Consider the following 16401-nt stretch of genomic DNA (forward strand, 5'->3'; position numbering starts at 1 on the left):
TAAAGGGGAAAGGAAAGAGATTATATGAGGACCAGAAAGGGGGCTGTGCTACTTTGAACCCTTTACAAAGAATTGTGATTTGGAGCAGCCCAAATCTGAGCCAGCCAGTTTGGGCTTGGCGGTTGTTATCCTAGAATACAAAAGTTATACTACACGAATGAACTCATTTAAGTGACCTGATTTTTTGTTGTTATTTAATTCCTTTCATTTTTCTTTAAGTTCCTTCTAGGAAAAAAAAAGTGAATTTTTAAGCTAAATGAAGAGGAGGGGGAATTTATTTAGACTTGACCTTACTATTTTTTAGCCATTCCTCTGTTTTCCTCTTCATGAAAGAATACCACTGTGAAACAATGTTAAAAATGGCGTCCTGCCCTTTTCAACTTCCAGAGTAGCCAAATAGTGCTCTCTAAACTAGCAAAGATTAAGATGGTTTCTCCTCTCTCTGAAACCATATTTGCAATGACCTTGACTTCTAGGTGTTCTTTCCAATACCCATTATTGACTTTTAGTCAACTACATATCACAAGGCAGTAGGGTTGAAAAGGAAGTTGAACTTAGTCTTCTCACCATGAGTTGTGCAACATGGAGCGTTAGAAAAACAAGAAGAAAGTGGTAGCACTTCGTGGCTCCTTCACAGTTGATGCACTCATTCATAGTAATGAGCTAAATATTTAATCAGCAAATAAATACCTTTTTATTTTAATGGGTTCTTTTCATGTCTCTCAATTAAATGTCAAACGAGTCTTCCAGGATGCTGTCCATTTCACTTATATGCTCCTGAATAGCTGTGATCACTTCACTGTGGACGAGCTTTAAGCCACTGATATCACCAAACACCTGAAAAGTTGTGACAAATGGGCACATGCTTATTAATGATGTTTCAAAGAAATATTTAGGTGGAATAAACAACAACTGTTAATTCTTTCCTATTTTTCTGTTGGAATTGTAGCTTGGAAGTCCCCTGAAATGCCTTATGATTATCCTAATTCCACAGTATAACAGAAGCTTATCATTTAGATTTTATGGTTGAGTTTCACTTCTGACATTTACAGTAATGTTATAGCAACTCTGTCCAATATCATAATATTCGTATAAATATATTTAGTAGTATAGAAAATAGGATTATAATTAACAATTCAAATATGTTTGAAAAGTTATTTTTTTCTAATTCTTCTGAAATCTAAAATCAAAAACAAGACTGGAATTTTCTTTTGTGCCTTGAATAACTATTGTTTGATTAAATGCATAGAAATAAAAAACTGGGGAAAATAAGGGATAACATTCCTTTTAGTAGGAACTCACTGTGCCTAAGGAAGCTCTCGGTCTATACAAGACTATACTTGAGACAACGAACAGCCATGCCAACATCCTGCTTCCCTTGTCACACACAATTTAGGTTTATTCCTGGACTGTTTAGAATAATCACCAATTTCACTGACTTCATACGTCTCTCCTACCTCTTGAAGGTATCTAACATTTCCAAGCATTCTGCTGAAGGATTGTTTTCCCCCAGAATTTATGACCTCTTGTACCAAAGGCCATTCAGATGAGAAAGGCAGGAGCCACCTCTACGTGCACTTTGGCAAATTGAATGTATTTTTCTGGATACCAAAGGGGACATAGGCTTACCTGACAAGCCTCTTTTTCTTTTTTGGAGGTTGCAGAAGCCATTTTTCTCTTTCTTTTTTTTTTTTTTTAAATATACTTTAAGTTCTGGTGTACATGTGCAGAATTAGAGCTACTCTTCCATCTCCTGATGAGACTATAAATCTTAAAGCCAGCCAATCATAAAGCCTCTCTCCAGGGTGAGCAAATGGAGAAAACGAGTACTGACTGAAATACCAGGAAAGGAAAATCTTCCAAGATAGCGAGTAGGAGGAATCATAAAAGCCTAGATCAACGTCATTTTATGAAGAAAACATTCTCAAGAATGAACCAATGTAGATGAAAAAAAGAAGAGAAGAGATTTGATAATTTTTTTTAACTTGAGTCAAAATCCCATCAGAATAGCTATGGTACTTCCCATTTATGTGAGTTAATAAATATCCTTTGTGATTATGCAGAAATACATTAGGTGTTTGATATATACAACCAAATAATGTTGAGGAAAATTTATCTATCCTGAGACAAGAATCGATAGTATATTATGGTATTTGAACTTGTAAAGTCCTTTTCCATTACTGGCTTCCCTGTCATTCTTTGTCTTTCTTTTTTTTTTTTTAATTTGAGACAGAGTCTGGCTCTGTCACCCAGGCTGGAGTGCAGTGGCATGATATCCATTCATTGCCACTTCTGCCTCCTGGGCTTAAACAATCCTCCCATCTCAGCCTCCAAATTAGCTGGGACTACAGGCATGTGCCACCATGCCTGGCTAATTTTTTGTATTTTTTGTAGAGATGGGGTCTTGCTATGTTGCCCAGGCTGGTCTCAAACACCTGGGCTCAAGCAATCTGCCCACCTCAGCCTCCCGAAGTGCTGGAATTCCAGGCATGTCTGTCATTCTTATCAACTATCTTTTGCATTTACTCTTTATTATACACCTCTCTATTTCTTGGTATGTGATCTTTTAAAACTTAAGTTTATTGGGAAACATTCTGTGCACCACGGTATTTATTTAGATGCCTTTTCTTCTTTCTTATCAAGACTATCTAATAATGCAAGCCAGAGTTACAAATCTAGAGCATTTTCCAAGGTTCTTGAAATGCCTTCCCTTTTAGATCCATCATGCCAGTTCTCTGAACTTCTGAAATGCCCTTGTGAATATTAAATTAAAGGGTGCTCAGCCTTCACCAGGAGTTCCACAATGAGAAGGTCACTTTCTCCTCAGTTTTTTGTCATTTACAATCTTTCTTTGTTGTTGAGAATTAGATTCAGAGTAACAACCTTAATCATCACTTTATTATCTAGAAAACAAACTGTTGGGATGTCTCCTTACTCAGTAGTAGCTCTTTATTAATATGAATTCTTTAAAGAGTCTACAGGGCTTGGGTAAGAAGGAAGCGGGAACAAGAGTGGTTTTGTTTGCTGGAGATTTCAGAAACTTTCCAATTCTCATCTGGATGAATTACCTGGAATCATTTTTCTACCTGGTTGTACATCAGCGGGGACATGGACTAGAATCACACAGCCTTCCATGTTACTCTGATTTTTCTAATTTGCTCCCACACCTATAATTATTCCCCCTTGTCCTCATCACAGCTGCCACCATAATGTATCAAAAGTCTACTTGTAAAAAATGATTTGTATGTATGTGTGGTATACATCAAATTAGCAAATTTGGCTTCATAGCTTTGGGGAAGATGAAATAAACACATAACTACCCTCAACTGTAATTCCTAAGGAAATTTATTAATTGTCATTTCTTTTTCAAAATTTTGAAACAGGATCTTGCTCTGTCACCTGGGCTGGAGTGCAGCACAATCACAGCTCACTGCAGCCTCGACCTCCCCAGGCTCAGGCGATCCTCCCACCTCAGCCCCCCAAGTAGTTGGGACTACAGGCATGCACCAACACATCTAGCTAATATTTTTATTTATTGCAGCGGTGGGATGTTGCCCAGGTTGGTCTTGAACTCCCGGGCTCAAGCAATCCACCCTCCTCAGTCTCCCAAAGTGCTGGGGTTGCAAGCGTGAGCCACTACACCCAGCAGATTGTCATTTCTAAGTTAACTCTGTGTGAAAAAGTTCATTTTCTAATCACTACAATGTGATTATAAAGAAATCTTAGAACATTTTAAATTTGTATTAGTTTGTGTAGTCATTTAAGTGATGTGTGCTAAAAATACACAAACAACATTGTAGTCATACTTATTTTGTTTTATGGATATTATTGATTAATAGGAAGAAATGTGGCTAGAAAATGAATATTACTAACGACTGAAATCTTATGACAAACTTGTATTTAAATGGGTCATGCTTAGAAAATAAACAAAAAACAAACCTAGTCATGTAGTCTCTTTCAAAGGTAGAAAAAGACAGTGAATGATGATATCTATGTGGTTTCATATTTTAAATATAGCATTATCTCATTAAGTCATAGAAGTATAGTTTGGTTTGGGTGACTGCAGCCAAAAAGACTATCGAAATATTGGGTAAGTTTTCCATTCACTGTAGTTTTGGTTATACCTTTGTTCATACTTCAGGAGGGCAATTCAGATACACACAGACAAACAGATGTAGCAGATATTACATACACACACATATAAACATCCTTTTAAATTCTCATATTCTTTAACCTAGTAATTTCACTGTCAGAATCTACCTCTGAGAAGTAATATAGGGTATTAATGAAAACTGCGGAGGAAAGATCTCCAAATTCTATCCCTCCATAACAACAACAACAACAACAAAAGTGGGCAAAAACTCAGAATCAACTTTTTTGGAGGAAAACTGGATCCAGCACTCTCTGTGGCTGAGGCCGAAGCCACTGAAGTCTTGATTAGCCACTCAGGACCTCACCACAATGGTGTGAGGGATTTATGATTGTGAACTAATAGAATACAAGCTTGAAACACCGCTGTGTCACTGCCAGACAGTGTGACTGGAAAATAACCTCAGCAGAGACCAAGAAATATCTTTCAGCCCGTACCAAGGCCATGCTCAATGGAGACACCCATAGCAGTGGAGGCAATAGCACACATAAGCCCTTGTCTTGTGCTTGAAGCAGGACTGGCCCTCTTTGATGTAAAGAATCATCTGCGTTTCTTAAGACATTTTCTAGCTAAAACAGGCCTTAAGAAAGAGATAGTTAATTGGTTGCTAATAAGGGTAGGTATCTTCTCAAGTGTCTAATTGGAAAAATGAAATTTATTTATCATTGAGCTGGTGGGATGGATCAAATCTAGCTGCCGAAAATACACAATATTGATAAAGTTTCAGTGAGAGGCCTTTATAAATATGGTTAGGGAGATAAGGAGAAAAAATAAAATAGACACAGAATTCTGGTAGTAAATTTTGATTTCATTTGCCCGCTTAACACTAAGATGTATATATTCATAGCACTAATTAACTGACTGCAGCAAGACATCAACATTTGGAAGCCTGATACAAATCATGATGATTCCGAAATGAAGTGGAAGTATCCCTCAATGAAATTCAGATTGCTACACCTGATTGAAACTATAGAGTTCAAAAGTAGTACTAGAAATAATATGACATTGTATAAGTTATAGGTTGAATCATCATCATTTTAGAGAAAGGATGTTTTCAATTTGAAAAAGTAAAGCACATAGGTTAATTTCCTTGAGGGGTTAATTGAACTCAGGGCCGACATTGGGATTTATTCCCTGGAATTTAGGGATCCTGGGTGTCGGTGGTGGTGGCTCTGTTGATCATTACGGCTGTGAAAATTATAAGCCAAAGCACGCAGTCCTTCCATTTTTGCAAAAGTATACTTTACTTGGTTGTAAACTATTCAATATTCTTAAGATTAAATATCTGAATATTGCTTCTGAAAGAGCAGCTGTCAGCTCAAATCTAAAGTCTAGTTTGTTTACTGGCTGTATTTTATATCCTTTAGAAAATGACACAAAATGGCAATAAAATCATTGTAAGTATTCTACAGGGGAATATAAATGCCCTTTGGTTACAGTGTACATATCTTTATACGTAATTCTAGTTTATTTTCCCTAGAATTATGTTAAATATGTAAAAAGCCTTTTCTCATAAAGGTAAAAATGCTAGATGTTTTCAAGTTGTAATTCAGCATTAGTGTCAAGATTGCTTCAGAAAATAAGCTACTGTTACTGTTTCATTCCTTTTAAGTGTCGCTCAGCATACTATATGCAATTTTGCACATAAACTTATATGATTTCATGTTTGGGTTTCAGAAAATGTAAGTGGGATTAAAAATAATTTATAGGAAACAAATATTTTTGAATAACTGATTCTAAGCACCTGGATTTTTAACATTGTTTTATAATATTATTTTAAAATAATTGTTTCAAGTAATTATGGAAGAATTTGTTCCATAGACTGTAATGAGAAACTAATATTATCTATGAATTTCAAAAGAGAACAATCAATATATTAGTAGATAGTTCTTAGATTAATATTAGCATAATTCCAAAATGCACCAAAATATTTTCATATTTCCATATATAAATATATTTATAATACTTTGTAATAACCCTAAACCTAATCATAACACTAAACATAATCATATTATAACCCTAAGCATAATTGTATCTTTTTATATCCGCATAGCACACATATATATAACATTGCTTTTCATTTTGCTTTTTTTGATGAGCGAATTATTTTCTACCTTATTAGAAATCAGTATTAGGCAGTCTTGTCAAATGGAATCAAGATAAAAATCACATATTCTGAAAATGCTCACCTCAAGCATTACCTTTTGGATGCATGGATTTAAAATATATTCATAATGTAAATACTCAAAACGTTTCCAAATATTAAGATTAATAAATTTGAAAAGCATGAAAATATTTTTTTCACATTTAGAAGGTCACCCTTCAAGATGTCTTTTCTGAAATCCAATTCAGTAACAGAAAAATATACAGAATTCAAAGGGAATTCTGATTCAAGTAAAAACATTCAATCTTTATCAATTATACAATAGTTTCCATTCTTCATTTCTACAACGTTTATGTTAGACATTTAACCATACATTATCATTCATCTATTATATATATTCATGTATCATTCATATATCATATATATTCAAATTTTGACTGCTTCTTTGCATTTATAACTTTTAAACATTTCTTATGAGTTAGAATCCAAGAAAAGTTTTCTTATTCAATATATGACACATATATTATTTCTAATGAACATATGAATACAATAATAGAACAATCCTTTTCTACAGCTTTCAGAAGTCCTAGTTATTCAGGGATTTAAAGGAAATCTAAAATATCAAAAATTATTTTATATATAAGAATATTTTTAAAAATATGTATCTTATTCTTTTTCATGAATGTATAAATTAAAAATATAAGATCCATATAAAGCAGGAATTATTAATGATTACCTCACAAGATAACATAAACGAAGTATAGAGAAATTTAATATTTTGTAAGATTGAACTGTAATGCTTCTATAGCCTGCAGAATCTCTAAAATATTTCTAACAATTACATCTTAAGTTGCAGTAAATGGAATCAACAAAGACGTCATGATTTTCTAAGGAAACCAAACATAGCTATAGTAAAATTCATGTAGTCACTAAAAGTTAATATTTTTGCGTATTATTAAAATAACTTTTAAAAACAAATAGTTGCGTTTACTAAAAATATGTCTGAAATCTAATGTAGTCATTTAAAATTTACAGTGTGCTAGGTTTTGAAACAAACAAAACTGTGATTTTTTCCTTTTCAGGTTACCAATAAGACAAATAAAATGATAAACGCAGCCTGAGGTGAGACTCTTCTTGCTTCATTTTTATGAAAAACTAACCATTTCACAGTGAGTTGCACTGACCCAGTTATAATGGGCAAAAAATCACTTCTTTTGACACATGCATATGGGAATAATTATATTGTCAATTAATTTTCAGAGGGAGCTAAATGCCTGTGTATATACGTAAATGATTAGCAAATATGTCTAAGACTTTTCATGAGGGTGTGGCAGAAAAATGTCTTACAAGTGGCATTATATTCGAATACCAGTCTGATCATGGAATTCTACTTTGCTTTTGCATTCTTTTGTTTACATGTTGCTTATAATAAGGTCTGAGTTTCAGATATAGCAAAATGCTGACCTTTTATAATTTAGTTAAAATAGTCCATCAATCATTCTTAGTGAAAGGAAGAGGCAAAATAGTATCAGGACCTTATTTTTTAAAAAATAGAAGTAGCAACTATGAAGTTTGAATTTGAAAACCAGAAATAAAGCATATTAGTATACTTAAATTTTTTGCAATATTTTATGCAAATCCATAATCATTGTTATTACTGTTTTTTTATCTTAATGTGCATTTTTGATATTATCATGTGAGCAAATGTACCCAAAGGCCATACTGAATCTTCCTTTGCAGGTGTTGTGCACAAAATATCAAGTGTTCTAAATTTGGTGAATGAAAATGTACCTTTCTTCTATTTTGTATAAATAAATTCACACCAATATTAAATCCAGAGCAGCCTAAAACTATGCACAGTGGGAAACACATGCATGGCTTTTTTCCTTCCCATGTGCAATGACTTTGAACAAAAGGAAAAACTGATGGGGTCATTTTCTCCCTGAAAATATAAGATATCATTAACAATTTAAATTAATTAGATGAATGTTGTCCAAAGGCACCAATTTTTCTGTATTTTTCTATTGATTTCTCATCTATATTATTGCGCAACTTCTTCCTCTCTCTCTTAATCTTACTCTTTCTCTCTCTCACACACATATGCACTGCAAATTGGTCATTGTAAAATATAGATATGGAAAATTCCAAATACACTGAACTATCTTTTCTGGAAGAAATCAAAATAGAAGAGTGGAAGCTAAAACATTTTCGATTATTCGTCATGAGGTCTTGCCCTGCAATTCATCAATTCAAGGACAAAATGTGGTTTCCGTCTCTCCATTTATTCAAAGCTTCATGCAGCCTTGCAGGAGAGTCGGTTTCATCTGCTGTCTTGAGAGAAATAAAGTTAAGGTCCAGTCTCTCTACACCTGCTCTTTGCACTTGTGGTCACTTGATTGCATGGGCAGTAGGAAAGTCCAGAGCTGAGTAAAACCCACCTAAGAATAATACTGTGTTTCGGTTTGTTCTTTTCTCCTTTCTTCTCCTGCTGCTTTCTATCAGCCAAGCACTTAACAATCACTAATTGGTTAATCTGTTATTTAGGCAAGTATTAATATTCTAATTTTGCAGACAAGGAATCAGGCTTCCTGCTGTGTATCCCCTGGCCCTGGGTAAGGAGTGCTTCAAATGGGAGATTCAAAGTAGGTGAGCCTGGTCTCCTGAGACGCAGCTGCTTGCCTAAAGCCGCGCAGGAGGGCTTCGCGGAGCCTGCGTTAGATCGCTCGGTTCCTGACTCCCAGTTCTCCACTCAGACCACCAGGCGACACTGCCTCTAATGACAAAAACCGTTTTCCCATTCCACCCCAACTAATGCTCCAAGGACTTTCTTAATTGCGACTGATACCCTGGGATTGGGAAGCTTATTTGTGACTTGATGAATCTGCACCAATCTTGCCTGGGTTTCTAGGTTTTGTAGCACTAAAAACTTTAGGGTAACTTTGTTCTTACAAAAATACCTCAAGATAACACTACCTATGGAACAAAGAGACAAAGCATTGTTCTGTGGAGAGGAGTTGGAATCCATGGAGCCTAGAAAGGCTGATAAAAATAGAATTAAAGAGAGGCGCTCACTGCTTGGTCGTCCAACGACCATCTCTGACAAACGGTGGAGGGGATATTTTACAAAGCAAAATATGTAGAACACGGTAAAAGTTGTATCTTCTTAGGTCACAAGCCGGGATGAAAAACATTATGAACACATATCTGTAGGAAATATTGCTTGTAATGTGATTTCTATTTCAGACAAACGAAATCTGACCTCTTTTGTGCAGGAATTATTCTTTTGCAAAAGCATAGTTGTCTACGCAAATTAAACTTGAAAATAATTTGCTCCAAATCCAAAATGCTAGGTGTTTACTGAGGAAAAAAACATAGAAAATGTAAATATATGACCTATATTTCATATCAGAAGTAGGAAAGCCTTAAAAATCACTCTAGTTCCAAGTTAGAGCTGTGTTAAATGCAAAAGGAACTTAGAGAACTAGGTACCCTATTTAAAAACCACCATAAAGCCTTCAAGAATAGAGTTCAGGTTATAAGGGTGAAGCAAAACCTCATTCATTTTTGTTTCATATTTATTGCCATATCTAATTTGTAAAGAAATTAGGCCCAGACACAGCTACCTACTTCTTCCATTATCAGAATATCCTACCGAAATATGGCATCAGTCTTACAGGTATTTTTAAATACCTCTAAGTCATTTCCTAATTCTAGGTCACTTAATTCACCGTGGCATCGATGGTAAATATCTTCTGGTGTCTATTATGTAGCGTAAATTGGAATCCAGAAATTTAATGCAATTCAATAGATATCTTTAAGTACCAACTACATACAAAGTACAGAGAAAGGAAATTCAATGATTGAAGGTAGCTTTTGGGCAAGTAGGTGACTGCTTATAAACCATCATTTTAAAAAATTAAGGGATATTTCTTTAATCCAGAAAATATAATCTACCCATTTGCTGGTATTTGATATTTCTTTACAATGCACACATCTGGGGAAAGATAACAGAATGGGTTTTCTCACTGAGGTTGCAAAAGACCAGTTTTAAACCCCTTCCAATGTTAAGTTTTGTAGCTCGAAAGCCCAGGAATAAGCCTGGCAGAACCTTTCAGAGATTAAGAAAGAGCAAAAGGAAAGCAGGAAGATTGGTGAATAGCCAGACAGATAAGAAAATTTGTCTAATTCTCAATTTGCTCTGGGACTGGTATTGTTTTATGGTTCCTACCCTCTAAGAGACACAATGTAACACTGGAAACAAGTTTGGAAAGGCTGAAGAATAAAATATAATATTGTGACAAGTGCTACAGAAGGTACAAGCTGGTTACACCAATTTGAAAGTGCACTTCATAGGTTTCACAGAGCAGGTGACAGATAAAGTAAAGCCAGTTGAATGCCTGCTGGAATTTCAGTTGAGCACAGGCTCCTACCAATGCCCAGCTGTTCTTCCACCATTACCATCATATAAGGCAATGGTGTGGAAAACACTGGCAATAAAAGAGTCAGACGGGTCAATAACACCTGTTGCCCCACTGCTCAGTTCTTCCAGAAGTGAGTTTATTTTATTTTTAGCATAATGTTACTATTAGTACTTGAACAAATATTTACAAGTTCAGTGGATTTAATTGTGCATGATTCGTAATACTTTGCAATCTTTATTGCACTTTTTTTTTAACAGCTAAAAGTACTTTGCAGATGTTATCTCATTAATCTGCCCCAAATCCCTATGAGCCAGGTAGTATGAGTATTCATAACCCAGTTTCACAGATAAGGAAATAGGCAGAGCAGTGGGAAATGACTCAGCCAAGGTTATGGAGTAAATGAAGAAGTGAGCGAATCGAAGGGTGGTGGTGATCGCTCTGTTCAGGGGACTGCAACTGCCTTACACCTGGGCTTTCTATTCGGGCCCCAAGGCTCTAGGATCTACAAGATATTTTGTAGCAGAAAGGCAGACCACCCTGATGCCTCTTCTTTTCCTGTTATTTCAGTGCGTGGTGTACACACACATTTTAGCACACGCCTATGCAAATTGTTTTAAAAATGCATCCTTGGCAGTTTTGTTCTGCAAAGAGATTACCTAAGCAAATGTTTCAGAAATCTGAAAAGGATTACATGCAAAAGTGGCAATAGCAGCCTGTGACCCAAACTCCCTAAGTCTTACATTGGATACTGTTACAATCTGCTTACCTGCTGCTTTGCTACAATATAGGCAATTCCCTCTCATACTACATCTTGGTTGGGGGAGAGGAGAGCCAGCTGATGGGATATCGTTTCCCCACTTCTGTGCTTTTCTGAGTAGAGTGTATGTGACTCACTCAAGTACCCAAGCAATGTTGTGGGTTGTGATAGCAGGAGGAAGAAACTCCCAATCCGGGTGTTTCGCAAGACTGGGTGCTAAACAGTTTGAAATTGCTTGAAGGTTATATTGAAAAGGCTGTTTTAGGAGGACACACTTTCATCAACTTAGTAACAAAAACAACAATGGCTAAGGTTCAAAGGGAAAATGTGCTGGGAATATTAGAATTCCAATATTCTAATATTCAATAGAATATTCAAATATTCTTCCAATTCTAATCAACCAGTATTGCGCCACTGTTAAGTGATGTTTGTATGCCAACAGGACTAGGGAACCAAATGCTCTATGTATCTTAATGTTCCTTCTCCACCACTCTTTATTTCCACCAAATAATAACACTCCTTCAGGATTCACGATTCGAGGGTGATGCTAACGGGACAGACCATGAATTTGGATTCAGAGAATATGAGGGATTGCAAGAGATTTTTTTAAAAACTCAAAGTCAGCCCACTGAAAGATCCTGACTTCTTAGGAGAAAACATAACATCAAGATCTTTGCCAAACGCTACTTGATGGGGCACATTTCTTTATTTTTAAGATTTTTCTCACCGGGAAAACACAATGAAATGCTACCATCTGATTTATTTTGTGCGAGATCATTTAAGGGAAAGACTGGGCAATTCCTGAGGCATGGAGGTGTTTGTGAACTCCTAGAACTATTATTCACCAACCTGCTAATGTTTACAAATATTGAGTAAAAGTTATTGCAGTCAGAATCCTCAATTATTTAACTTGATTTGTTTCTTGCCTCTCTCAGACATAGTTATGCACAGAAACTTTTTTTTTTTTCTATGTGGTGCCTTTGTTTAGGCAAAAACTAAAACACATCTTCAAGCCCACCATATGTTAAAAACATAAGTTATGATATGTCTGTAAGGTAATATTGAAGCTCACGTATACATATACACATATGCACACACGCTCACACACACACATACATATATATATTTATGGATATGCACATTCAAGCACTACAAAATTCAAGCACTACCCAGCATTTGCATCAGATATTTTCATATATACATACCTCAACAATGGCCCCATCAGGGAGTCTGAGAAAATGGCGGTACAGCTCTTGCAACCCACTGGGATAAATGGTATATACAGATACATGAGAAGTAATATCTCCTGGACCAAGTGCAGACACAGAAATTTCATTTTGATGTTGGAGGTCACAGCTGGAGACACTGGACTTGATGCCATGGCTTTTCCAGATGTAATCATACACTGCCACCTAGTGAGACACAGCCCCCCCAACCCAGCCCCCCAGCCCCAGAAAAGAACAAAAAAAATTAATTAACTTCTGGCGAGAGCATAACCGATTTTAAATGATTTTACAATAAATCTGAAAGTCTCTGCCATCTGCAGTGCTTGCACTGCGTTCCATGCATATTTTTATGGCATATATCTAAATAGTGAAGATAGACAAATCCCCGGTGTGTGCTCCATAAAGTTAATTCTACACAGATGAAGCTGTAATTGGCTTCCATATTAACCCAAAGTAGGAAGATCAAGCAGGCTGTGACAATGACAGTGTTGATTAAAAAAAAAAAAAAAATGCTTACCAATGGTTTTATGAATGGGTGTTTGCGCTTTCTCATCCGAAAGAAATCTTTGTTTGTTTTTACTTACTGGTACCGTGCTAAGTGCTAAGTCTCTGGCATCACTGTAACAGTAGACAAGATACATCAAAGACATACTTTACAGACGTGCACCGGGAAGGATTCTTGTATATTTCATGTATTTACCCACTATTTTTTCCTTTACGGCAATCCCAATTTTTGCACGTACTGGACTTTAATTTCTTGTAGGATTTTTCAGGTAACAATTTCACTGTCTAATATAATTCAGTGAACCCTGTGAGGCCTTCATTAATATTAACTGAATTATCAATGTATTCCAAAGATTCTATCCTTTTGTTTATTTAAACGATTGATGATGAAGGTTAGACTGTACCACTCTAAAATTTGAGGCTGACAAGCTGTCTGGCCTCCAGATATCTTTGTTATCTTTTTCTACAACTGCTGAGCTGTATAGATGCTTTCTGAAATTTCCAGTTTCCAGATTCACAGATGGCAGTAGTTTCAGAAGCAGGCGGGAGAAAGTTTTCAATAGATTTCTTTCCTTACTAGCTCTCTTTAAGGCAGAAAACATTCGTGTGTTGCAGTGGAAATCCCATATCAAACACGTTAACTCCCCCTAAGACTTAGAAATACTTTAAGTTCTCAGAAATATGGAGAGACTTAGTCATATGAAAGAAAATTCTGGCCAGTTACTCTTTAAACCAAGTTCATAATTGACAATAAACTCCCAAGATTCTGATGACTTTTTCTTTGAAGCTAAAAAGGTATAATTAAAATTCAGACAGACGGGGGGTTGGGGGGTATAGTGTAAATATCTTGAAATGGCGAAAAAGAGAAAAGATCAAGTTCTAAAATGATTAATACAAAGGTTTTTTGAGGATTCATCCTCTGAGAGGTTTTTGAGACAATGTAAACATGCTTTAGGAACTAACAATCCACCAAACGTTCACAGTAAGAAACTAGTATGTATTTGACTTAAAATAAGTTTGTGGTGAGTGTGCAGAAGGAACCTTACCAAGTAGTTGAAGTTTGAATTGGGTCTCAGAACTTCAGTGGGATTTTGATAGGTATGAAAAGTGTGACAGGTGCTCCTGGCAGAGGAAGAGCACCCGAAAGGCACTGAGATGCAGAAGTGCACAGCAGGCCCAGCGGCCAATGAAGGGTTCGGTGGACCGGACTGAGGAGGTGTGTGAGGACAAGGACATGAGCTTGGAAAGTCAAGTGGTACTGCGAAGACCCTGGATGCTGTGCTGAGTCATTTTGAATGTAATTCACATATGGGGAAAGCTGCTGGAAGTTTGAAAGCGGAAGAGGTGTGACCTGATTTGGGTTTTAAGGTCATATGCTGAGGCAGCTTAAAAGGTAGATGAGAGTTAAAAAGAAGGAGGAGAGTTTGGAATGCATTCCATTAAAAGTGAACAATGAGACCCTGCACTGGGGCAGTGGCAACTGGATTGGAGACCACATCCATGGTTTCTTTTTCTGAGCTAGAATCAGCAGAGTTGAGGATGCTCGCTAGATACGAGGTATGAATCAGAGATGCCTCAAAAGGGGCAACCAGCATGACACACCAATGGCCAGTGATGACATTGAAATGGGGCTAAAGCAAGCAGGCAGGGAGGGTTTGAGGAAGCACGGTGATTGAATCAGCACTGAATATGTCTAAAAAAGAAATTTATTTTTTTTGAAATTTTAGTTTGAGACAGGGTCTCATTCTGTTGTCCAGACTAGAATGCAATGGTGTGATAATGGCTCACTGCAGCCTCCACCCCCTGGGCTCAAATGATCCTCCTACCTCAGCCCCTCAAGTAGCTGGGACCACAGACACGTGCCACCAGGCCCAGCTAATTTTTGTATTCTTTGTAGAGACGGGGTCCCCAAACTAATCAGTGTTGCCCAGGCTGGTCTGAAACTCCTGTACTCCAGTGGGATTACAGGCAGGCGTCACCGCACTGGCCAAAGGAGATATTAAAACTATGTCAAAACTAGCGACTATGGTAACGTAAGTCAAATTACAGAATGAACTGTTACTCTCCATGATAGCCTGGTGAGGACATTAAGCAGCACCACCCTCCTCTCTGGACGTGGATGATAACTGGCCAAACTGAGGGCTCCTAGTCACTCTCCCTGTGCACACAGCACCAGGCCAGCTATCACAAATGCCTCTCCTTCTCTCCCTTAGCGTTAGCCCATTCACTGATAATTCCCAGCCTCTGGACGTAAAATGTTTGACTTTAGGCTAGGCAGAATAAAAATGGGTTGGGAAGAAGCATACTGCACGCTGGGGAACCATCGAGTCTCCACTCATTCCACAAAACACAGGTGAGACAGGAGTTAGGAGACAGCTCTTTGTGACCCAGATAGATGGGAGCCTCTCTCCCCATCTTGGAAATGTAACATGGAGCAAACCCACATCGCCACTTCCTTAGGTGGCATTTGCATGTTTAAAGGAATAGGAAGATGGACACATTTGTCCCTAAAGCATTAATTCTCACTTCAAGGGCTGATTCCTTTGAAAGTGTGAGTGACTTTGGAAATGTGGGCAGCAAACTGTGCAAAGCAGATTTTTAACAATAATTCTTATTCACTTAAGGATTACATACTTCCTTCTTCCTCTCTTTTTTTTCTTTTTTTTGAGATGAAGTCTTGCTGTTATCTCCCAGGCTGGCGTGCAATGGCTCAGTCTTGGCTCACTGCAACCTCTGCCTCACAGGTTCAAGCGATTCTCCTGCCTCAGCCTCCTGAGTAGCTGGGATTACAGGAGCTCACCACCACGCCTGCCTAATTTTTGTATTTTTAGTAGAGATGGGGTTTCACCCAGTTGGCCAGGCTGGTCTTGAACTCCTGACCTCAGGTGATCCCCCCGCCTCGGCCTCCCAAAGTGTTAGGATTACAGGCATGAGCCACCGTGCCCAGTGCTTCCTCTCCTTTTTAGCCACTCCTAATCATAGGAAAGAGAGGGTTGAATTGCCTTCTGCCCAGAGACATCTTTGACTGATTTAGTATCTAGGAGGAAAGGCAGGGGTGGGGGATAGACTAGAAAGTGAGGTGGCATTATTTATTATTTAGTGGCAGGCCCTAAGGTAGCAGTTGTAGTACACACACACATGCACACACACACACACATACATTTTTAAAAACTTAATATGTGCAGCCCTGTCAGGTTAGAATTATTATTCCCATTTTATAGACAAAGAAACTAAGACTC

At 37.1% G+C, this 16401-nt stretch overlaps 1 protein-coding gene across 1 annotated transcript in view; it reads right to left on the bottom strand.

Moving 5' to 3' along the window:
* Nucleotides 1-726: 726 nt before the first annotated feature.
* LOC105546482 overlaps nucleotides 727-16401 on the bottom strand; it is a 659409-nt gene continuing 643734 nt past the window's right edge. Inside the window, exons 15-16 of the mRNA XM_011989689.1 lie at nucleotides 12638-12844; nucleotides 727-837 (exon numbers count right to left, since the gene is read on the bottom strand). Of these exons, the coding sequence (XP_011845079.1) occupies nucleotides 727-837; nucleotides 12638-12844 (318 nt within the window). The remainder of the gene's footprint in view (nucleotides 838-12637; nucleotides 12845-16401) is intronic.

The sequence above is a fragment of the Mandrillus leucophaeus genome, unplaced genomic scaffold (genome assembly GCF_000951045.1).
Source record: "Mandrillus leucophaeus isolate KB7577 unplaced genomic scaffold, Mleu.le_1.0 Scaffold36, whole genome shotgun sequence".
In the NCBI taxonomy this organism is placed as follows: domain Eukaryota; kingdom Metazoa; phylum Chordata; class Mammalia; order Primates; family Cercopithecidae; genus Mandrillus; species Mandrillus leucophaeus.